General features: G+C 49.1%; 1 protein-coding gene across 2 annotated transcripts; it reads right to left on the bottom strand.

Annotated features, from left to right (window-relative positions):
- Positions 1-670: 670 nt before the first annotated feature.
- LOC131088670 (SLAIN motif-containing protein-like) lies at positions 671-21,663 on the bottom strand. Of its 2 annotated transcripts, XM_058032911.1 has the most exons (9): positions 21,538-21,663; positions 17,757-18,421; positions 9,628-9,761; positions 6,827-6,976; positions 4,458-4,598; positions 3,516-3,833; positions 2,666-2,803; positions 2,289-2,586; positions 671-1,696 (listed from the first exon to the last, which is right to left on the bottom strand). In XM_058032911.1, exons 2-9 carry the CDS (start codon positions 18,398-18,400, stop codon positions 1,630-1,632), a joined length of 1,890 nt encoding a protein of 629 aa, XP_057888894.1. In that variant the 5' UTR covers positions 18,401-18,421; positions 21,538-21,663; the 3' UTR covers positions 671-1,629. The 2 variants fall into 2 exon arrangements, with proteins under 2 accessions (XP_057888894.1, XP_057888895.1); XM_058032912.1 differs by lacking the exon at positions 6,827-6,976.
- Positions 21,664-23,570: the final 1,907 nt, after the last annotated feature.

Below are 23,570 nucleotides of genomic sequence, written 5' to 3'. Positions count from 1 at the left end.
ACTCAGGCAGTGCCTGGAAAATCCCCTTTGGAACACGGGGCACAGAAAAGGCAACAGGAGAAGCCCCCAGTAACAGAAATCAGACAGATGTTGCTGCTCTTTCACCTTTCTGTGCCCTGTCAGTGTGAGCTGGTCCAGCTGTGCCAGCAGGGAGAGGTCTCAGAAGAGAATGTTCTGGATGAGGGGAGAGCCTCAGCAGGGCAGTGCTGGCACCCCATGCAGCTTTATCAGGGTGGGAGGGACCCAGGGACAGAGCAGCAGCTCCAGCTGAGCCTCCTGGGCCCCCTCTCTGCCCTGTGAGTGCTGCTGTGCCAGGCCTGGCCTGGCAGGGGCTGGGTGGTGGCACAGGAACCTCCTGGGCCCCTCACAGCACTGGGGGCACAACTGTCCCTTCCTCTTTTCCTGGATCACAAGAGATCCCTGTGGTGCAGAACTTCCCCTGTGCTGCTTCCTGCCTTTGCTTCTGCTCAGGCCACGTGTGGAGGTTTCAGAAATGGCAAACACTGAGGGCCTTGTCCTGATCTCTGAGGAATTAAAGGTAAATCTCACTCCTTGCATCCTACCAGACTTTGCTGAGGCCCTGATTATCCTTGCAGAGCTCTTTTCTGTCAGGAGAGGCCTCGTTTGTGGCACAGAACTCAGTGTTGGAATAAAGCAGATCTAGTTCAGCACCATAACATTTTATTAAACTACACTATCAAAGTCACATTGATGGCAGGGAGAACATTGCTATCAGTGCATATTTCCTGGACTAAGACTGTATTTGTAGCATCCAGCACTTGCTGAGGAAAAGGACACTGGAACAGAATCCTTAAGAGACAGTAGAAAACTTCTACAAAAGTCAGGGCAGTTGGGAACCAGCTGAGATCTCCAACACTTCAAGACAAAGTTGTGAGGGAAGGGGATTTTTAAAAATTTACTCTTTAAGTGGTGTTGAGCTGACTCAGCTGAGGTAAGGTGCTGGTGCCCAGCAGTTTTTAACTGGCATCCCTGTCCCTGCCTGTTCACACCCCACACAAATATTGTGTACTGCTCCTCATGACCTGTGCTGACACCTGGATACAACAGCTCAGTGTTCTACAGTTATAAAAACCTGCTGCAGCTCTAGACCAAACAATAAAAAGTAGCAGAAATACATTCTATACAGAAGTAAAAAAAAAAAAAAAAAAAACAAAAAAACCCAACAAACCAAACCCAGTTGAATTCCAGACAAATATTAGAGTACATCAGGCTGGGTTTAAAAAGTTTCAAATCTAACACCTATGTCACTATTTCTACTCCCCATGAGCTCTGCCACAGCACCAGCCTAGAGCTGCTTCTGGCACTGAGGACACCCCAGCTCTGCAGCATCCCTGGGAGGGGATGGTGACACACCTTCCCCAGGGCTGCAGCTGGGGTGTGGATGAAATAAGGCTTTTCCAGTCTTCCTGGGAAGACTCAGGGTTCAGTGAAGGGTGGGAGCTGTGTGTCCCAGCCCCGGCTCCTGGCAGAGCAGAGGGAGGTGGGAGGTGTGGAGAGCACAGAATGAGGGATATGTACAGCAGTCTGCAGGGACAGGGGCTCGGGGCCTCTCCCAGTGAGGTCATGCCCAGCCAGCTGGGATCTGCTCCACAGAGGTGTTCTGGGCTCTCAGTAGCACCCATCCTTCCAGGAGTCGTCCTCGGGGGCCTGGGGGGTCTGTGCTGCCTGGAGGAACCTGGGGGGACAAAGCAACACATCAGGGACAGCTCCAGGAAAAGCTCTGTAGTGGATACAGGTTTGGGTTACCAACATCCCCCTGCCATGGGTGAAGGGCTGCTGTCACACCCTGAGCATCAGCAAACACCAACTTGAGGCACTTTAAGAAATTCAGTGGCTGTTACTGGAATCTTAATCACTGATATCTGCCACAATTAACACTGTTGTGACTTCAGCCCATGACTGAGTCCAAGAGAAATATTTTTCCATGCAAATACAACTGAACACATGAAAAATAATCAGGTATGTAGAGTACTGATATAAATTAGGAGATTAAAAATTCCCTTTTTCATGTTTTTAAAGATTTCAATATAAGGCTCTAATAGGACATTAAAGATCAACAAGCACTGGTTGCTTATTAGTCTGGCATCAGTCATATCATAACAACTCAATCAATTTAATTTCCCTCAATAATGAATTGTAGCATAACAGCTGTTAAAAAACCAGCAGCAAGAACAAAAACTCTAAGTGTTGTTACACCACTCCCCATGCTTCATGAACTTCATGGCATGCAGTTACCACAACGCCAAAGAGCTCTGCACCCCTCTCACCTCCTGGATGGGGGCGGTGCCTTTCCCTTGGGCACGGCCACCCCTGCCGCGCCCGGCCGCGCTTTCAGGGCAGAGCCTTTGGCCACGGTGACCATGGTGGAGCTTCTGGAAGTGCAAGTGCTGCTGGGAGAGCCCGTGTGGAGCTGTGCCTTGCGCACGGGGGGGACGGGAGCCGTGTAGCTGCAGGGCTTCCCCACCTGCCGGCCGGGCAGCAGGGAGCCGGCCGCCTTGGGCTGGCGCCCCGTCAGCGGGGACTGCGCGGCCCCCGAGGAATACCTGAGCTTGCTGGGAGTCAGACCTGCAGGGACACAAGAGCACCTCTGAGGGCTGGCCAAAGGGAGAAGGGAGAGGAGGGCTGTGGGAGGCGTGGCACTGACCTGCTGACCGCTGCTGAGTCCTGGGGATGCGGCTGCTGGGCACCTGCAGGTCGGACTCCAGGCTGCGGCTGCCGCGCACGGCCTCGAGCGCACGCAGGCTGCTGCGGGCCAGGTTGGGCATGCTGTGCCTCAGCTCCTCTGAAAACAAACACAGCCTCAGCCCCCTGCTGCTGCTGCTCTGAGGCTCTGCAGAAACCCATGCGCTCCAAAGCACAGTAGTCTGCACCTAGTTCTTAGCCTCCAGTAAATAGCAGTGATTTTGAGACCACAGGATAAGGAGGAGACCTTCAACCCAGCACCACCATGATCACCCCTAAGTGCCACAGCCAGAGATGGTGACTCCACCACCTCCCAGAGCAACTCATTCCAAGGCCTGACTACTTCTGTAACACCTAACCTGGACCTCCCCTGGTGCAACTTGAGGCATCTCCTCTTGTCCTTTCACTTCGGAAACAGCAGAAGAGACCAACCCCACCCAGCTGCATCCTCCTATCAGGAGCTGTAGAGAGCAGTAAGGTCTCCTCCGAGCCTGCTCTTCTCCAGACTGAACAACTGCAGCTCCCTCAGCCACTCCTGGTGCTCCAGCCCCATTCCCTTCTCTGGCCACACTCCAGTCCCTCAATGTCCTTTTTGTCGTGAGGAGCTCAGAACCGCACACAGCACTCGAGGTACGCCCAGCAGAGGGGGCAATCCTTGCCCTGGTCCCGTGGCCATCCTACTCTCGATCCAGCGCCTGTGTCCCTGTGCACCTCACACCCAGCACGGCCAGCTCCCTTCCTGCCCAGCCCGGAGCCCTGCGGGGGGATCCGTGTGTGCCAGAAGCCCCGTCCCTGGCTCAGCACGCCCTCACCTTCGCTGTTGGCGTACTTGAGGCGCTCCTGCATGGGGCTCTGCACCGCCCTGCGCGGGGCGCGCAGCCGCGAGGCCGCGGCCCGGCCCAGCTCGGCGCCCGAGGAGGGCGATTGGCAGCGCGGGGAGCTCAGCGGGGACGGCGAGTAGCGGTGGGCGCTGCGCAGAGACAGCGAGCAGTCGCAGTCGTCCTCGTCCTCCAGGCTGTAGGTGTCGAATTCCTGGTCGCTGTAGGTGCCGCGGCGCAGCGAGTGCAGGGAGGCGCTGGAGCTGCGGCGGGACACGGAGGCGGAGCTGGAGGCGCAGTCCTGCCGCAGGCCTGGGGACACGGGGGACATCACTGGGGACACGGGCAGCACCAATCCCAACAACACGCCCCCAACTCCAAAGCAATGCTTGGGTAGTGATTTGTTTCACTCTGGAAGGAGAGCCAGGTTAACACCTGTCCTTCCCGGAATCCATCAGCAGGAACAGCATCACCTGCATCAGCACTGCTTAATTACGGCACTGCTTAATTACGGCACTGCTTAATTACGGCACTGCTTAATTACGGCCCAGTTAACATTCAGGGGACCTGCAGTGCTCCCTAATCCCACCCACGACTGTGGACATTGCCAACAAGCTCCAGCAGGTTAAGTAGGTACAGGAGTCTAATCCACAGGAATGGCAGTCTCATTTAGAGGTTAAATCTTTTCGTTTAATTCATTCTGCACCCAGCAGCATTTCAAAGGTGGAAACAAAGATTTCAAGTCTGCCTCCCATGAACACACACCTGCCTGGGTGGCACCTGGGTTATTTACAGCTTCTCACCAGATTATGCCTTTATTGAAGTTTTCCTGCCTGACAATATAGAAGCAACTTAAAAAAAAAAAAAAACACCAAAGCCAAATAAAACCCCCCAAAAAACCCCGCCCACCACCCAAACCAACCAACCAAAACTTACTCTCTTCCTGCAGCCGTGCCATGACCTGGACATCAGTGAGGTCCTGCAGTTTGTAGCCCATGGAGATGGAGTCGTCCGAGGTGCTGAGCTCGCTGTCCACCGAGGACTGGGAGCTCAGGGCCGAGTGCATGCTCAGGTACCCTGGGGAGAGGGACACAAACCCAGTCACACACTCACAGACCCACCAGGAGCAACAGGATCTATCCCAGGAATTCAGCAGTGCAGCTGGGAGCTGCAGGTCCAGCTGTGAGAAATAAGAATTTAGGAATTCCAACACTCAGTGTTTAACCTGCAGTTTTCAGGTGCTTTTCAAACAAGGAATGTGAGGCTGATTGGCAGGAAGCAGCCTGGTCAGTGCCCATGTAAGAAATTCATTTTACACCTGAACTTCACACCTGTGTTTCCCATGTCAGCACTTAGTTCTCTTCCAAGCTGGTAGAAAAAATCTTGTTGGGAACCTGCTGCTTTTCCCTGCCTGCTGCATTTGAGCACAGTTGGAAAGGGCTGCTCAGCTTTGCTGGCAAATGGTTTATTTGAACATCAAGAGGTGCCCTGCCTTCAAATCTTCTCAGAACATGGCAGGAAAACTGTGAGCTTCAGGATGCTGCAATAACACAGTGACACAAGTGTGGCTGTACCTTAAAGGTGCATCTGGGTGTGTGCTGCACAAATACACACTCCACGTCAGGATATTGCACTATAAAATCCCATTTCTTTCCTCCTGGTGTCAGGAAAAGACTGTAAGAGCTGAAATAAATCCATCCTGAGCTGGGCTTGCACCTGTAGGATGTGGTGGAAGGAACAAGCACAGGCTTCCTGCTGTAATTAACAGCACATTCAACACTGATTAAAAATCCAGCTGGACCTTGAGACCAGCTTTCTAAAAGGCAAAACTCCCAATCCAACTTTGTTTAGTTTGGCTGTTGCATTTCAAATTGAAGGTCTAGTTACAAAGAGCCAAGGAGGGGAAAAATCTGCTCCTGCATCCATCAGTAAAGCTGAGCTGATGATGGTTTTCAAACAGAAACCACATCTGGGCTTTGTTAAAGGGGCTGGTTTGGTTTTCAAGGGAAGTCAGTTAAACATTTTCCATTTGAAGGGTAGAAAAGCTGGTTTTTCTTGGAAATAAGATAAGATTTGAGTCAGGCTGACAGAAAACTTTAAGCTCATCTTAGCACCAGCCCAAGGCACAGGGAAGAGGCACCTGAGATGAAGTGAACTCATCATGCTCTGAAAGGACAGAGCCTGTCCTGGCCCTGCACATCTGCAGAAGCCAAAGACATTTTGGTTTTACTCATCAGGAGCTGCTTCTGGGTGAAAAGGTGCTCAGAGACCTGGATTGCCTCCCAAACTCATATGAAAAACAAGAAATTGCCTTAGAGATGTTTCCCTGCAGAACTCAGCTGGCAAAAATCCTCAGTCCTACGTGCATCCTTTTGTTTGCAAAACAGAGATAAGTGTTAATTTCTATTTACATAAAAAATCAGAGCTCAAAAATAAACCTGCACCTGTGAAAACAGCCACAGGCAACCTTCTTCTTTTTTCAGAGAGGGGAAAAAAGTTCATTTAACATCAAGTTTGGAGGCAGAGACTGTTAAACATGCTTTGTGTTTTGAAACATGCAAAGTAGGGTTTAGCAATTTCCACACAAAACAAACAAATAAGGACAAGTCCTTTGATACCAGAGCCAGGAGGCAAAGCCTTTGTGCAGGGAACAGCAGGAACTGCACCAAGGATGACAAATGGAGCTCCTGAAGGGTGTTCCTGCCTCCTCAGGCACAGGGAGGCTGCAGGCCACAGCATTTTGGAGGAGCTGCATTATCAGGCTCTAACAGGAGTCGTGGCTGAGCTGCCTCTAAGGTAGGGAATCTTCTCCACACACAATTAAGGCTGAAGGAAAACTTCTGGTATTTTGTTTTAGCTTCCCACTCAGGTAATTGAAGGCTTTACCCTGCAGGCTTTGCAGCCTTTTGTTCCCTGCATTAATCAATATTCCCAAGAGAAACCTTCCCCAGAAAACTGAATCCAAGTGACTCTATAAAGATCACATCTATACTCTACAACTTTATTCAAGAGCAATATATTTTTGCCCCAACAGAGCTGCTTTCTATTTTAAGCCACTTAAAATTAGTACAGTTTATAAATATATATATATATAGGGAGAGAAAGTAGAGAAACCCAAACCAAGAAATAACCACAGGACATTTAGAATGCAAGGAGGTTTTCTCCCACACAAATGAAACCTGGGTGAGGAAGGGAGCAAATAAAAAGGGGAAAACACCACGAGTGGCCATGAGACCTTTTCCCTGTGCCAATCCCTACCCCTCCTTGCATTTTAAAGAGCCCAGTGCTGCAGTGCCATGCCATACCTGAGCTGCCACAGGTTAGTAGTGCTTTGTTAGTCGATTTGAGGTGCCCAGGAGAGTTTAGTGCATTGCTACAGGAGCCTGCCTCGGAATTCAGGTTATGTGCGCTGGGAGATGCCAGGGGGCTGCAATACAGGTTTTTCCATCTACTGGCTAGAAGGAAAAATACAAAAAAGCCACAAAGGTTAGCAAATTATTTTGGAAACAGAGAGCAAGATCAAGAACAGGATTAAATTCTGCAGCAGAGGTACTTGGAGCACAGCAGTGCCCAGTCCCCACTCGTGTCCTTTAACTGCTTTTGTCCCCTCTGAAGAACTCCAAGAGGAACTCCTGACAAACCTGGCTTTGAAAAAGTCATACATTTCACAAAGTTCCAGTGCTGGATGGATGACCAGTTCCACCAACATCTGCCACCTCTACACCCCCTTGTCACAGGGGGTCACAGACACATTTTCTGAAAAATCCTTTCCTTAGGATTTTTCCTCCTGAGAAGCTGGGAGGCCTCAGGAACAAAATGCAAACAATGGTTATCTGCTGCTGTGGAATGCAACAGGTGCATCTGTGATTGGTCTCATGTGGGTGTTTCTAATTAATGGCCAATCACAGCCAGCTGGCTTGGACAGAGAGCTGAGCCACAAACCTCTGTTATCATTCTTTCTTTTTCTATTCTTAGCCAGCCTTCTGATGAAATCCTTTCTTCTATTCTTTTAGTATAGTTTTAATATAATATATATGATAAAATAATAAATCAGCCTTCTGAAACATGGAGTCAGATCCTCATCTCTTCCCTCATCCTCAGACCCCTGTGCACACCATCACACCCCCTCATTTTAGAGAGCTCACTGAATTTATGTTACAAGTGTGTTATTCTGAACTTTTGTGATGGAACCAAGACAGTGTTAAATCACAGAAATTATGCCAAGCCAATATAATAAAATAAATAAAAACCAGCTCTTTGAATTAAACTCCTTCAGCTCACACACACTCCCCCATGTTCACAAACCAACCAAAATAAGGCAGGTGGCAAAACCAAGTTCCCCCATCCTTACTGGAGGTGGAAACTTACTGGAGCAGCTACAACACTGAGGAAATTACTCACACCATGATCTGGAGATACTCAAGGTGCTGCTCAACTGCACACAGAACTCAGTTCTGCCTACTGTGAGAGTATCAGCTAAGAATATAATGAAGATTCATCATATTAAATTTTCTTGTTTTATTTCTCCCACAAATATTACCAGGTCAGACTAAGTACAACTGAAGCCTGATACATTTCAGAGAGGAAAGAGGTAATCAAAGAGATTTCATTCAAATTCCTAAGCACAGATGGTTTATGAAAGCAAATGAAGTTTGTTCTCAAAGTCTATTCAGTTATCTCCAATCAGGAATGCCAAGGTTAAACCCAAGAGCAGCCTGAGATCTCAAGCAGTGCCAAACACTGTTAGAATGAAAACTAAAATAACCCAAACCAACCCCCAAAGCAGCAACCTCAGACTCCAAACCACAGGGCTGGAATTGCTGGTTCAAGTGAAATCAGAATTTCTGCATTCCCATGGAGACAAACCCTGAGACAGCAACATGGGGACCCAGCTGGGGCTGGATTCCAGAGCTCAGGGACATCCCTGAGCTTCCAAACAGTGATTCTCTCACAAGTGTCCCTCTCCACACACAGCTGCTGTGTCTGAACGTTCCTGAGTCCAGCTGGACAGAGGAGAGTGCAGCCCATGTCTGCAACAAGCCTGCACCCATGTCTGCAATAAACCTGCACCCATGTCTGCAACCAACCTGCACCCATGTCTGCAACAAACCTGCACACGTCTTCAACAAACCTGCACCCATGTCTGCAACAAACCTGCACACACGTCTGCATTAAACCTGCACCCATGTCTGCAACAAACCTGCAGCCCATGTCTGCAACAAACCTGCAGCCCATGTCTGCAACAAACCTGCAGCCCATGTCTGCAACAAACCTGCAGCCATGTCTGCAACAAACCTGCAGCAAGTCCTGGCCAGGGGAGCTGCATGAGAGGGAGTCTAGAGAAGGTAAAAGGCAGTTCCTGATTCCTTTGCAAGCCCTCAGGGTCCAGGCTGTCAGGAGCTCAGTGTCCAGCCCACTTTACACAAACCTGAGGCCATTTGGGCTGACACAGGCAGGATATGCACCAGGTGCACTACAGGGGATGCAGGACAGAGGTAGAGCAGAATAAATTCATTTTTGTCCTGTGAACTGCATCTGTTGTGAGAGCTGTCCCACCACTGAAAGCCCAGGTGGAAAAGCAAAGCCCCAAAGCCAGACCCAGAACACTGCCTGTGATCTGAGATGTCCCCACCGCACACAACATTCCAGGGTTTCACTTCAGGCAGATGAAATCAGAGATTTCCCCTCAGGATTAACACAACCCACAGCTGGAAATGCTTTTAGGGGATGATAAACTGGAGGAAAAACTTGATTTCCAAGTGACACCATTTCTTCAAGTTTAATATTTCATTGTTATAAGCTTTGAGCAGCAGCAATTTCTTCAGCCAGCTGGGAAGATCCAGCAGGAATATCCAGTAGGATATCCAGAGGAGGAACCATCACCACTAGGAACACTCAGCACCAGGAAGAAGCTGCAAGAACAGTTTGCCATGGCTCCCACTCCCCAGCAGCACATTTGTTCCTCTACATATTTCTTACATTTAAAAATGTTTAAATATTAACAGAACTTAAAAATTCAAGAGCCTGACAACACTAAGCTCAGTTTTCCTGCTCAGAATGAGCTTTGCAAGGGAGCCCAGAGCAGCAGAGGCTGCAGCTGCCCTACCTTGGTCCAGCCTGTTGATGAGGGTTCTGCAGGCAGCCTCAATCTCGGGGCTGGGGTTATCCAGCACCTGCCGGCACCACTTCAGAGGAGAGGCTGTTTTCTCATCCATGGATTTCCTTGGAGACACATAGAGCCTTTGCAAGGATTCAAAGGAGAAGGAAGAAATGCTGGTTAATTCAAAGCACACAGCTACCAAAGTGCCATTTGCTAGAGTGCAGCCATGAGGAACCAAATCAAAAAGTTTAGTTACCCGAATTTAAAAATTCCCCAAATTACCAATTACCAGTTACCCAAATTAAAAAAAATCAGGTTTAAATAGCATATTGACTCAGAAAGAAAATTTACTGCCACAAAAGGAAAATCAATGGCTTTACAGAGAAACCCACAGGCTCTGCAAGGCAAGGTGCCATCCTAGGCTGTTGTTACAATTGTTGGAATACTCACCTGTCTCTCCCTCCACTCCCCTCTTCCAAAACATCCCCTCTCAGAGGCAGTGAGGGAGTGAGGTGCTCCTAACTTGAGCTGCAGGGTGATGCCCTTCCAGGAGTTGTGTTTTTGGTTTAAAACCCTCTGGATGTGCCCTCCCAGCCAGCCAAAGGTGCATTCCCAGATTCCAGGGATAAACCCCTTCTCTGGAGGGCTCAGACATTGCCAGACAGGCAGAAGTGTGGCTGTGCTTTATCTTCCCTGCAATGTCAGATCAATTCTCCTCCAGCCTGAGTGTCTGCCACATCTCTGACACCCCCACTGCTCTGCATGGACACTCAGGATCAGATTTATTAACCCTAAACTCCTGGATTATTTACAAGGGATTGGGTGGAAAGCAGCATCTTCACCAGATTTCCCAAGCAGAACATTGCTCTGTGGAAAGGTCAAAGCTGGAAGAGCCTTTGCTATAAAAGCAACTCAAGTATTTTACTTACACATCCCACATTTGTATTTTTAAAAGGAAAAAGCAGTTCCCTATTTTTTAATGTTTTTGCTGTTCAGCAACACACTCAAAACCTGTAAGGGGAAAAAATCAGTGCTCTATACCTCCAAAAGTGAAGCTGTTTTTAATTCTTGCAGATCACTTGGAGAACACCCTGGTGCAGAGGGCAGTGAGACCTTGATCTAGATCTGGAGCTGATGGTCCTCAAGGTGCCAGGCAGCCCAAATCCTTCTGGGATTCTGTGATTTGTGCACAGCAGGTTTGGCTCTCAGGTTCCCCCTCTCCTGAGGCTCTGAGGAGCTGCTGGCAGAGCCCTCAGCTGCTCCCTCTGCACTGGAAAATCCCCAGCAGCAGCTCCAGGAGCTCTCCCATGCACACAATGCCACAAGTGCTGCTTTCCCACCAGCACCTCCCTCTCCTGTGCTCCTTTACCTCAGCAACTGCTCCCAGGTGACACAGAAAACACCCAGAGCCACACCTGAGCATTTATGGTGTTCCCAAAGCTGGCCCCACTGATACATCCAGAGAATTTCACCTTCCTCAGGCCAAATTCCAGTATTTAAGCATAAAGTAACCCTGGGGGTGGAGTTAAGATTTCAAGAGGTGTCTGCCTGTGCTTCAGTTGCCTCCTATCCTCTCTCTCCCAACCTTTGCCACTCCTGCAACAAGGTACACAGAGCCTTTTGCTCCAATTATTCACTCTCTCACAGCCAGCTCAGATCCAACCCACAGAACACTGATTTCCTCAACAAAACTGCTGTAAATCAGCAGGAATGTCAGTCATTATCCCACTCCTTCTTGAAAACCTGGGATTAAAATACAAAGAAACACTGTGGGACTCTCAGCTGTCAGGTGTCCTGGCTGTAACACCAACACCTGGCCAAGACAGAATATATATTTAAATGGGATATTTAAAATATTGTACAGGTCTGCCTGACCTACTGCCCTGGCTCCTGTCCTGACCCTAACCCTGACCCTGATCCAGGCAGGGATAACAGGGAATGCAGAAAGCAAACCTGGCAGGTTTTGGGGCTGTGAGATGGAGCACCACTGCATGCAACAGCTCTCAAAACACTGTTTGTTACCTGCAGACAACATTATTCCCTATTTTTGACACACCACTCCTGCCTCTGGCCAGAGCCACCTTTTCCAGAGAATAAACTCAGCCTCTTCAGTCACAACTCACACAGGAGGTTTTCCCCACCAAGGTTTACACAAAGCCAAATGCAAATAAAAAAAATCCAAAGGCTAATTTGTTATTGATAAAATAAACACTGAGGAATGAATGCAAATATTCCTGAGTCTCCAAAGGTACCTCTCAGGGCAGTTTCCCCCCAGCCAATCCTGCTGCATTTGTGCATGGATAAATGAACATTACAAGCACTCAAATCCAATCAAAGCCAGGAAGCAAAGTGCTCCCTCTCCCTGGATTTACTGCACAGCTCAGACCACAAAAGGAGCAGTAAAACCATCAGACAAAAAAGAGGCCAACAGCCTCCTCAGGGCAGGTCAGGCTGCTCTGCTCATATTCCAGGTTCAGGGAGAGAATCCTGCCCTGCTCCCATCCCAGCTGAGGATGGCAACCCTTGTTTGCCTGGCAGAGCCTTTCCCACGTGCAGCAAAGCTCTGGAATCCTCTGGGCTCTGCCAGAAAACTCTGATTTTTCCTGCTGACAAATCCATTGGCAAGAGAAGCTCTCACCATTTCCCCAAACCCAATTAAGTGAACACAGCCCAATTCTTCAGAGCACTGAGATTCAACTTAGTTTAAAACAAAAGGAATTCTGGTTTGATTTCACAGCACCAGGGTTCCCATTTTCCTTCTGCAGGAGCTTTGGGAAGGGCTCAGCACTCTGACTCCTCCAAAGGTGCAGGCACAGCACTCAGCTAAAAACACCAACCCCTCCAATATGTCAATGTGAGTATTTCTCTGGCATATTAAGAGCCAGAAGTCACCTTTTCCTAGGCTCAGCAAAGTCCAGTGACCAGGGTCACCCACCAGAGGCTGACCTAACCCAGCCTCACATCCAGGCAGCTAAAACCTTGGAAAGGGGGGGTGTGAAAAGCTAAAAACTCTTGGCTTTGTTTAAAAACACTCAGAATTTTTCTTTCTGGTACTTTCAGCCTCCAGGCTGTTTGATTTGCCAGGTGAGCATTGAATCCCAGAAGCACTGGAAAAGCAGGAGGCAGCCCAGAGTCAGAGCCCTGCTCAGAACCAAACCTTACCCTGCAGTCTGCTCCTCAGCTCAGCACTTTGGGTGTTCTCTCTAAACGTCTCTGAATGTTTTCTTTTGTCAAATTGCAAATGAAAATTGGTTATTTAGATACTTACAAGGCCTCATGCAAAATGCACGAAGTAAACATTTGGGCAAATATTCCCAGTTTGATGTATTGGGGGTTTGTTGTATAAATTATTAAATACAAATGAGATTTTATTCATCTTCTGAGAGGAAACCCTTCAATAATAAAGATTCTTTACTTTCTGCTTACTAATGTTTGTGTTTACCCTGTAAAACAGAGTACCTTGTGACAAACATAGGAATTTTTCTTCCATTAAGTTGCAGCCATTCACAAATAAATTTCTGATACACTCTGTACTTTATTCTGACATAACCCAGAGCACTAAAACCAAGGAATATTCCAGAGATACTACTTCCCTTATGGAATCAATGTCACAGAAGGATTTACAGCAGTTAATGGCCACTGTTGTTGGATTTTGAAATTCCTGCTTTCAAAAACCCAAACCCCAAGAATGCAGGAAACACAACAATTTTCTCAACTTGCACAATGCACCAAGAAAAAGTATCCTCACACTGAAAAACTGATCAGAGCAGCTCTAAGAGTCAAATCCTGGGAATTTTAGATCCAGCAGAAATGTATAAATTGTAAGAGCAGAATTGAGGCTGCAGAAGGCTCTAGAAGCAGTGCATTAGGAAATTAAACTGAGCATGAAGCAAAGGCCTTTTCTGAAGACACAGCCTGGGTTATTATCCATCTTCCAAAGCACTTGGCACCAGTGGCTGCAGCAGCTCCAAAAATGGCAATCACTGCACTGATCTGCAGACCTGTGAGTTACAACACTGCAAGGAGGAGACCTCAACCAGCTGAAAGGGTTTAGAACAATCCAGGTGTATGAGATACACCTCCTCCAAGTGCTAAAAGGCAGCTGAATTCCTCTCCAATCATGGATTTCAAACAGGTAATACATTCATTTTCCTTTCCTTTGCATATCAGACTTCAGAGAGTTGATTTTCAGATTTAGTACTCTGCTTATGCTGTGCTAATCTCAAATCTAAACTCTCCTGCTGAACAGAAATCCTAACACAGACAAGACTGGAGTAGAAAGCCACAGTGAAACAATAATATCCAGGTTCTGAAATGACAGAAATGTAAAAGGGAAAATCCTGTGGAGAACACTCCACACAAAAACATTCTGCTTTAGCCCAAGGAGAGGACTGATCTTTATTCCCAAGAAATTGCAAAGAGAGGAATAAATGACACTGCAGAGACACTTTCTCATGTCTATTTAGGGACTAATCCTGCTGAACAACACACCAAAAATCAGTCCCCAAGTCAGAGCAGCTCCAAAGTTAAATGAATCTCCTGACCCAGCCAGCAGCCCACAGTGATGACAAGGCAGCTCCAGAGTGCTGCTGTGAATGAACACAGACAGACAGACAGACACACAGAGACACAGACTGACACACAGACACCCCTGCTCCCCACCTCTCTGGCATTGAGGATTTCCCTGCCCACCCCTCGTGCCACAGCAATGAGAGGAGCAGGAGGCACAGCCTGGAGCACTCCCAGCCCCAGCCAGGCTCTGTCCCGGCCAGGCCCAGCTCTGCACGCGGTGTCACCACCAGCAGGTGCTGCCACCAGGGGCGGGCTGGGGACACTCCCACAGAGCTGCACGGGGCTCTGAGGCAGCTCCTGCACCCAGGGATGTCCCAGCAGGGCAGGGGTCACCCAGCACAAGGAACACTCACCTCAAACAGGAAAGGTTTGGAGAAGTCACTTGTGCATTATTTAATGCAACACGGATAAAAACACCTGATAAAATGATCGGGCTGAGAGAACAGGAGCTTGCAAATTGCTGTTTGTAAGTTGTGCAGATCTTGTCAGCAGCACCCTGTGGCCAGGAGAGATCCCAGGGAAGCTACAGCACAGCTGTGAAGGGTGTAAATGGATTACACAGACACTCTGTAAGTAACCTTCTCCCCCAGGCTGCAGGCACTGGGAGAATTCCTGGATTTTGTGCAGCATCACATCCTCACTTGGATATGAAACTTTCCCTCACTTCCCCAGAATTTCTCTCCCTCTCTCTGATGGTACAAGCAGCAATGATTTCCTCCAGTACACAGAATTAAAGACTTAAACATGGATGTAGAAGAAGGTGACTGGGCACAGAGCTAAGGCTGAGAGCTGCACACCCAGGAAAGTCCTGCAGTGGCATTTCTGAGAGCACAGCATGCTCCTGCTCCTGCAAACACCAATGCAAGGACACCCCACTTGCTGTGCTGAGCACGGATCCAGGCAGAGACAACTCAACACTGAGGAGAAGACAGCATGACCCAGTTTCAGCTGAGAGAGAGACTTTTGGAATGAGAGCAGCAACTCAGGGATTCACCTGAGTGCCAGGGATTCCTTCCATGGAAAAACCCCAGCATGACAAACACTGGGGAACACAACCAGTGTAAGGCTATCAGCAGCAGATCTGTTTGTTCCCTGGGTAAGGGGGAATTTGGATAAAACCCTCCCAAAACAGCTCAGGAGCTGCCCTGTGCTGGAGTCCATCACTGAGCTGCTCAGTGCCAGGGCCCAGCTCCATGTCCCTGCTCTCCAGGATATTTACAATTTTGAGCAGCTATTTGAGAAAGGGAGCTGAGGGAGCAGCCAAGGCCAGGCAGGCCAGGGCAGAGTTACAGCAGCTGGGAGTGGGCTCTGCCTCGGGTTTCACACAGCTCCAAACACACCCTCAGAGCTGCTGAACCAGGGCAGCTGCACACACACTGCTGACACTTCCAGATGAATAAAGAGAACAGTTCCAAAACAGAGAAGGGACTGAGACTCCATCTGCACAGCAAGAAACCCTCTGACAGTCCATCCTCCTTCCAGGGAAGAAAGATGCACAATATTTTAAAAAGGACTGCAAATACACAATCCTGCCTTGGGTTTCACACAGCTCCAAACACACCCTCAGAGCTGCTGAACAGGAGAGCTGCACACACACTGCTGCCACTTCCAGATGAATAAAGAGAGTAATTTCAAAATAGAGAAGGGACTGAGACTCCATCTGCACCTGCAGAGAACAGTAAGAAATCCTTCTCCAGTCCATCCTCCTTCCAGGGAAGAAAGATGTACAATATTTTAAAAAGGATTGCAAATACACAATCCACTCAGCTATTCCCTCTGGATTTGCTCAATCCAGGCAGCACTAAATTCCCCCCATCAGCAGAGCCACCTTGTTGGAGCTGATCCTAAATTCACAGAGAATTTAAGGAATTTGTTGGGTTTTCTTGTTTGCTTTAAGAAAACCCTCCCTCCCCTGCAAGCAGTTTACTGGTTCTTGCTGTGGGAAAGCACAAACACCTGCAGGGGCTGAGTGTGGGATGTGTTTATGGAGACAGTTTGGGATATCTGGCAGTGAGCACAGACACTATTGATTGTACACAGGATTCATTCCCCACTTTCAGAACGAGCTCCAGAACAAGAAGCCACCACTCAAAGCAGCTTCCTGTTTCAGCAGGTTTGTTTGACAAGAGGAAAGGGGCACAGATGGAAGTGATGCAGCACAATCAAAGATAATTTATGGAAGCAGCACATGCACAAGTGCTCTGGATCACCACCCTTATCCAGCTCCTCAGGGGCCTCTTTGTCACAGGTTACCCTGTTCCAAGCAAATCTGACACAAAACAGAGCTAACAAAGCACAAGGATCTTACAAGGTGCAGAGTGAAGGGTACCTGGGGAAGAAGGGCCTCACCAGCCACCAACTGAAGGAAAGGTCAAAGAACAGAACTCCTGAGCACAGAATCTCTCCTGATTCACTGGGCAGCATCCCCTGCCTGGATAAATCCCAGCCTCAACAGAATTTGAAGACTCTCCCTGTCACAAGCTCTATAAATGTGAATATAAACCTGGCTGCTCCCATTAGCATGGAAATAATAAAGCCAGTCTTCCATATGTAACCTGTTAAATATATTCACTTATTTATTTATAGGAAATCTGCTCAAAATGCTATTTGGGTATATTGAAGAGTTCCAGTGATCAAGCATTTGGGTATTAAAAGTACACTTGCAAAGAAAAAAAATCCTGTTTTAAATGTAACCTCAAATTCAGGCTGGAGCTGATGCCATGACCTCATTGAGCTCCACTCCATTAACAAAAACTTCACCTTCCCTTCTAACAGCTAATGAATGTTTGGAGCTGAAGGTTCGGTTTGTGTTCAGCAGCCCTGTCCTTGCTGCCAGATTAATCTGGCTACACAAATTTGAAACCCAATTTGCAGAGCCCTGAGGCTCTTCCTTCCTTGCAAATTAACAACTCTGGGTAAAATCTCAAGTCCCAGCTATTGCAGGAGCTGGAATCAGCCTTAAATTTTACATTTCCCTTGCCCTTCCAAAGGTTGTTAATGTACTGATTCATAAAACAAGTTCTAAACAAGGCTGGGGGTGGAGGGGAGAGTCCCAGAGAGTCGGGTCAGTTGAGGATTACATCACTGATCTGGTTCAGTTCATGTCTCTGAACAAAAGAGGTGCTTAACTGGAAAGAAACAGCCTCCAGGAGCTGGGAATGGTTTGTCTCCTCAGGTCCTAGGAAAAGCCACAAATTCCAGATGGTAAAAGGATTCTTATTGACAAAATTGTTATTAAAATATGGTATTTGACAGTTGTGCACAAGGTTTAAAAGGTGCATTATTCATTTATCTGCATGTGCTATATATAACTGAACTTAGAGGGAAAGGAAGCTGCAGCAGTGGCTGGAAGGAAAGGGGAAAAATCAGCACCTACAGGTAAACTTATTTTTTAAAACATAATAGTCTGGCACAATGGACATAAGAATAAGAACAGTCACTAATGAGAACTGCATTCTTGCTGCTAAAAATCCAAGTCCTGTACAGAAATCAGTTTACAGCTTTAAAGGAATTGCTCACCTAACCACAGCACATCCCTCTCCCCCAGGCCTGGGGGTACCTACCAGCAATCCTCCTCCTCGGGGCCGTTTTCCAGTTCTAACACTTTGACTTCATCCAGATCCGCATGACTGGGGAGCCCCTCTAGATCTGCACCCTTTTCACTGGGGTTCTGTTCGTGGGCTGCAGCTGGGGGGTGGATCCCTGCCATGAGCAGGCTGCCCAGCAGCTCGGCGCTGTCACTCGTGTCCACGGGCGAGGGACACTGGCCATTGCTGTGGCTCTGCCCCCCATTGGGAGACACCTCCTCGGGAGCACTCTTGTATTGCACGGGGGCATCCAGGGCTCTCCTGAACTTGTTCTCCCCTTCCTCCCGCCTCATCTTGCTCAGCTGGCTGCGCAGATCCGCCATCAGCTGCAGCTCCTGCTGCTCGGCCATGGCGTTGATGCTGTTGTTGATCTCCATCCCGTTGAGGTTGTCCACCCCGGCACGGATGTCCCCGGGCACGTTTGTCCCCAGCAGGGTCCTGCCGTGCTGATTGTCCAGCTCCAGCCTGCGCACCAGCTCGCGCAGCTTGCGCACCTCGGGCCCCACCGGCTCCTCGGGGGGCTCCGGGCCCATGGCCGAGGGCTCGGGGGCGTCCCTGCCCAGGGCCGGCTCCAGCGCGGGGTCCTGCTGGATCAGGGGGGCGTTCCCGGGCACCACCATCCTCCAGGGCAGCGGCTGGCACTGCAGGGCACCAAACACAGCACAGAGCCACGAGAGATTCAGCAAATGGAATTCACACTGAAAATTCTGGGGTTTCTGATTACACTGGGGTGCACCAAACACAGCACAGAGCTAAGGAGAGATTTAGGAAAGGGGAATTCACACTGAAAATTCTGGCTTTGCTAACTACACTGGGGTGCACCAAACACAGCTCAGAGCCAAGAGAGATTTAGCAAATGGAATTAGACACCAAAAATTCTAGCTTTTCTAATTACACTGGGGTGCACCAAACACAGCACAGAGCCAAGAGAGATTTAGGAAAAAGGAATTCACACTGAAAATTCTGGCTTTTCTAACTACACTGCAAGGCACCAAACACAGCTCAGAGCCACGAGAGATTCAGCAAATGGAATTCACACTGAAAATTCTGGCGTTTCTAACTACACTGGGGTGCACCAAACACAGCTCAGAGCCAAGAGAGATTTAGGAAAGAGGAATTCACACTGAAAATTCTGGCTTTTCTAATTACACTGCAAGGCACCAAACACAGCACAGAGCCGCGAGAGATTTAGGAAAGAGGAATTCACACTGAAAATTCTGGCTTTTCTAATTACACTGGGGTGCACTAAACAGCACAGAGCCATGAGAGCTTTAGGCAAACAGAATTACACACCAAAAATTCTGGCTTTTCTAATTACACTGGGGTGGAAAGTGTCTGAATTTCATCCAAACCCAAAAAGAATGACTTAAATTAGGGTGGAACATTGAAAAGCCCACAAATTCCTCTTTCTGAACTGCACCTGTTCCGCTACCAATGAGTTTAATAGAAGGAAGCTGATTTAATCCCCCACAATAGTTTAGTTTCCATGTGTTTACCAACAAAATACTTGATGGAGCAAAGTCAGGAAACATCATTAGCAAGGTGCTGACGTCAGACAACAACAGTGTCAAGAAAATGGTGAAAACATCCTTTGTTCATTACCAGGCTTATCCTGGAAAAGCAGAAAAAACTTGGAAAAATTTCTCTATCACCTTATGCCAAAGTAACAACAGGAACTGCAGTTACTGTGGTACATGAAAATAAGTTCAAGTAATGATTTTACTGGTGTGTTTTCCTGTTAAAATTGAAAAGAGAGTGGTGCAAACAGGGAAAAATAAAAAAAAAAAACAGCTTAAGATTACACACTCCACTAAGCCAAAAAACCATAAAGTGCATTTCACACTGGTTTTACAACATGAGCAAACACTGCTTTTCCCCTGCACTTGATTTACGTGAGTTCTCAGTTTCACTGGGCACATTCATTTCCAAACTGACTCTTCACTGAAAACCCCCAATACTGAAAATCCCTTAATTAATGGTCCACGGAGTAGTAAAACAAAAAAAAGGTTAAAAAAAAAGGTTAAAAGTAAAAAAAAAAAAGGGCTAAAAGTCAGAAATCCTCTCTGTTTTGCAGGAGGGCAAACTGACTGAGAGAAGAGGGAGTGAGTCAACACAGCCAATTCAAAGTTGAAAAATTGATGCACTTGTTACAACTGCAATCAAACCCTGACTTTTTGTGGCTGTGGATTTCTTCCCCCTCCCTCTGCTGTCTGAAAATGTCATCTGTTTTTAAGTGACAGCGGGAAAAGGAAACCACAAAAACTCAGTGTCACACAAAGCAAGGTGACAAACAGACACTGCCATAGGTACCTCAGCATCTCTCGATTATTTAGGCACTTGTAACAGCAACAGCTTGGTACATTTCTTTAAAAATACATTTTGTTTTGCTGGGGTTTTTTAAATTGATTTTTATTATTATTTTGGTCCTCTACCTGCAAGATTTTCAACTTCCACTCAATTTAATAAAAAAAAAATACAAACAGCCCTTAGGAAGAGCTGTGAGGAACAGAGCACACTTTCCACCCATATTGCAAACCTGTGCCTGCAAGCAGCACTGCTGAAGGCATTTTGGCTTAGGGAAATTTACTGTGGAGTTACCAAGCAATCCCATTCCCACCCATGTGCCAGCTTCAAAAAGCTCCTCACATGGATTCCCACTCCTCCAAAGCCACAGGATCCCCTCGGGTGTGATTTCCAAGGAGATCTCCGAGGAAGGGGCAGTGTGATTCCCAGAGATATCCCAAAGCTCAGCAGCTCTGAGGATGCACCAGTGGAGCGTTCCAGGAGTTCCACAGTCCAAGCAAAACAGCGGCTCAAGGAGGGAATTAAGGAGACGGGTCACCCAAAAAATCCGTTTCCTTTCAAGAGTCAGGAGCTGGAAAGAAACCTCACGTGAGGGAAAAAACACACGTTGAGGGGGAAGAGCAGCTGAAAAGCGTTCAGTCTTTCCCCACAACCACTAAGCCTAAAAACCACCCAAAAAAACAAAACCCCGCAAAGACATGCGGGGGAAGAGATACAAACCTGTGAAAGTTAATTTCATCGTGTAACAGGGGGGAGGAAATAAAACACGTTTGGAAGAAGGCAAAAAGGCGGCAGCCGTGAGCGGGTCGGAGACAATAATTCGGAGTTTGCCGAGCAGACATCCGGGTGTCTCAGCGAGGGTAACGGTCCCCTCACCCCGCGGCGGCCAGGCCGGGGCTCGGAGCGCTCCGAGGGCTGCAGGGGCCGGCAAGGGCGAGCAAAGGGACTGTGGAGGGGCTGCCGTGCGGCTGGGGGGGTTTTAGGGGCAATGACGGCCATGGGGCTCACGGGGAGTGCAGGCTCTGGAGAGGCTCTCGGGGGCTCTGAGAAGCAGGGGGAGGCTATGAGGGGGCTCTGAGAAGCAGGGGGAGGCTGTGAGGGGGCTCTGATGGCCATGGGACTGCACGGGGGGTTCTGGGGAGCCGTGGGGCTGGAAGAGCTGGAGGGGAGGCTGTGAGGGGGCTGCGGGGCTGTGATGGCCATGAGCGCTGTGAGAGGGCTCTGAGAGGCCGGGGGGCTGTGGGAGCTCCGTGCAGCTCCGAGAGCCGGGGGGTGAGGCAAGGGACGGGCTGAGGCTCTGGGGAGGGCTCTGAGCGCGCTCCCATGGCCGCGATGGGGGAGCGCGCTGTGCGGCACCGGCGGACGCGACCCCCGCGGGGGGCACGGGCGCGGCCGGTCCGCACCGAGCGCGGCAGAGCCGAGCGCGGCGGGCACCTCCCCCCTCGGACGGTACCTGGATGGATGGATGGACAGACGGCCGGACAGGCGGACGGCAGTCGGTCGGAGGGCGGGCGCCCGCCCGGTCGGTGCCGGTGCCGCCTTTCTCCGGCGGCTCAGCCCGGCCCGCGAACGGCGGGAGGCGCCGCCCCCGCCCCTGTGTGGGGAACGGGGGATGGGGGCGCTGCGCCTGCGCGGGGCCGCCTCAGGCGGCGGCGGGCGGGGGGCGGCACCGGGAGCGAGCGCGGGCAGCCCCGGTGAGGGGAACGGGAGTGAGGGGAGAGGGCGGGCCAGGGCACGGGGGAAAGGAAGTGAGGGGGAATGGCGGTGAGAAGGGGAAAAAGGGGATGGGTGTGGGGGAAAGCGGGGAGTGATGATGGGAAGGAAGTGAGCGGAGTGAGGGGGATGCGGACGTGAGTGAGGAGGAAAAGGGATGGATGAGGGAAATGGGGGTTAATGAGGGGGAAAGGGGGGAGTGGAGGGAAAAGGGTTAAAAGGGGGAAAGGGAGTGAGAGGGAAAGGGGTAAGTGATGGCAGAAAGGGGGCAAGTGAGGGGGAAAGAGACGAGTGAGGGTGAAAGGAGAATGGAATGGGTGAGGGAGGAAAGGCAATTAGAGCAGGTGAGGGAAGAAAGGGGGTGTGTGAGGGGGTAAAGGGGTGAGAGGAGGAAAAGGGGAAGAATGAGGAGAAAATGAAAGAATGATGGTGGGAAGGAGGTGAATGAGTGAGGAGGAAGAGGAGTGGGGATCAATGAGGGAAAAAGGTTTAAAAGGGGGAAAAGGCAGTGAGAGTGAATGGGGTGAGTGAGGGGCTATGAGAGTGAGGGGGAGGGAAGGGATGGAGGCAAAAAGGTGAAGTGAGGGAAGAGGGGAAGGGAGCGAGGAAGAGGAGCAAATTAGGGGGAAAGGGCTGAATAGGGAGGGGATGAGTGAAAGGGGAAAGGGTCTCTCCCTGTGCATGTGATCCAGAAAAATGCACAAAACGCAGCTTAGCTGGGATCTCCCAAAGCTTTGGTGCATGTAATGTCTCTTCAGGACAGTTTTATCAAGGAACAATAAAACTAGCAGCATTCTTTGACATCCTCCTCCCAGATGTGCCTGTTGGACCCACACACAGCCTCTGGCACCTCCTGATAACAAGCGTTGAGTGTTTGGCAGTCACCAAGGCCATGTGCTACAAGCAGAATCTCGTTTTTGTACCACTTGGCCTGTACACCACATCCAGCACTGACACTGCTCAACGTCTGTCCTGGTGTCAGCTGGGCTAGTGTTAATTTTAATTTTGTCACTGTTAATTTTCAGATGCTCTGGAGATGTTTGGTCTGTGCAGAAGATGGGATTTCCAAAAGCAGAGGTGCCTGTGCCACCATGGGAGCTGTAATGCCAGGATGGGTTTGTCTCCACCTCTGCTCAGTCTCCACCAGCACATTTCATACCCTTTATTTATTTGATTTCATGTGAAATAATCTGGTCAAGATTTGTCCCCACAAGCAGCAGAATCCCAAGAGAAGTAAGATCTTTTTGTTAAAGAAAATGCACCTCATCCATCATGTAGGAAAAATCTGTGTGCAGGTGACCCTTCTCCACAAATACCAGGAAGATTCACCTCTTTGAATAATTCATTTGTTTTTTATTCATGGGGTCAGCAATTCTTCAAAGCTCAGACCAATACAAATTATAAAGCATAACATTTTTATAGTAGCTGCAGGTTCCCTTTAGGTGATACATGTCTTTAGGGGGGAAAACCCCTCCTGTCAAGGAGTTGTGCAGAGCCAGAAGGTCCCTTCTTAGCCTCCTTTTCTTCAGGCTGAGCCCCTTTCCCATCTCCCTCAGCTGCTCTCAAACAAACAAAAATTCACATGGGGGATCAGGGTTCCTTTTCCCCAAATAATCACAGGGAGAAGTTTGGTTTTCAGCAATTCTTGGCTGTGGGGATGGGGAAGCCCTGGTTGCCCAGAGCAGCTGTGGCTGCCCCTGGACCCCTGGAAGTGTCCAAGGCCAGGCTGGACAGAGCTTGGGGCAGCCTGGGATGGTGGGAGGTGTCCCTGGG

Source organism: Melospiza georgiana, chromosome 12 (genome assembly GCF_028018845.1).
Source record: "Melospiza georgiana isolate bMelGeo1 chromosome 12, bMelGeo1.pri, whole genome shotgun sequence".
Lineage (NCBI taxonomy): Eukaryota > Metazoa > Chordata > Aves > Passeriformes > Passerellidae > Melospiza > Melospiza georgiana.
Note: the sequence above shows the minus strand (reverse complement) of the source record. Positions and strands in the feature narration are given on the sequence as shown.

Coding starts and splice junctions, on each gene's coding strand:
- LOC131088670 (XM_058032911.1), bottom strand. CDS start 18,400: ATGGTGGTGCCCGGGAACGCCCCCCTGATCCAGCAGGACCCCGCGCTG. Junction 4,599..6,826: donor ACTAACCTGTGGCAGCTCAG/GTATGGCATGGC, acceptor CCCTCTCCCCAG/GGTACCTGAGCATGCACTCG. Junction 3,834..4,457: donor GGCACGGCTGCAGGAAGAGA/GTAAGTTTTGGT, acceptor CCGTGTCCCCAG/GCCTGCGGCAGGACTGCGCC.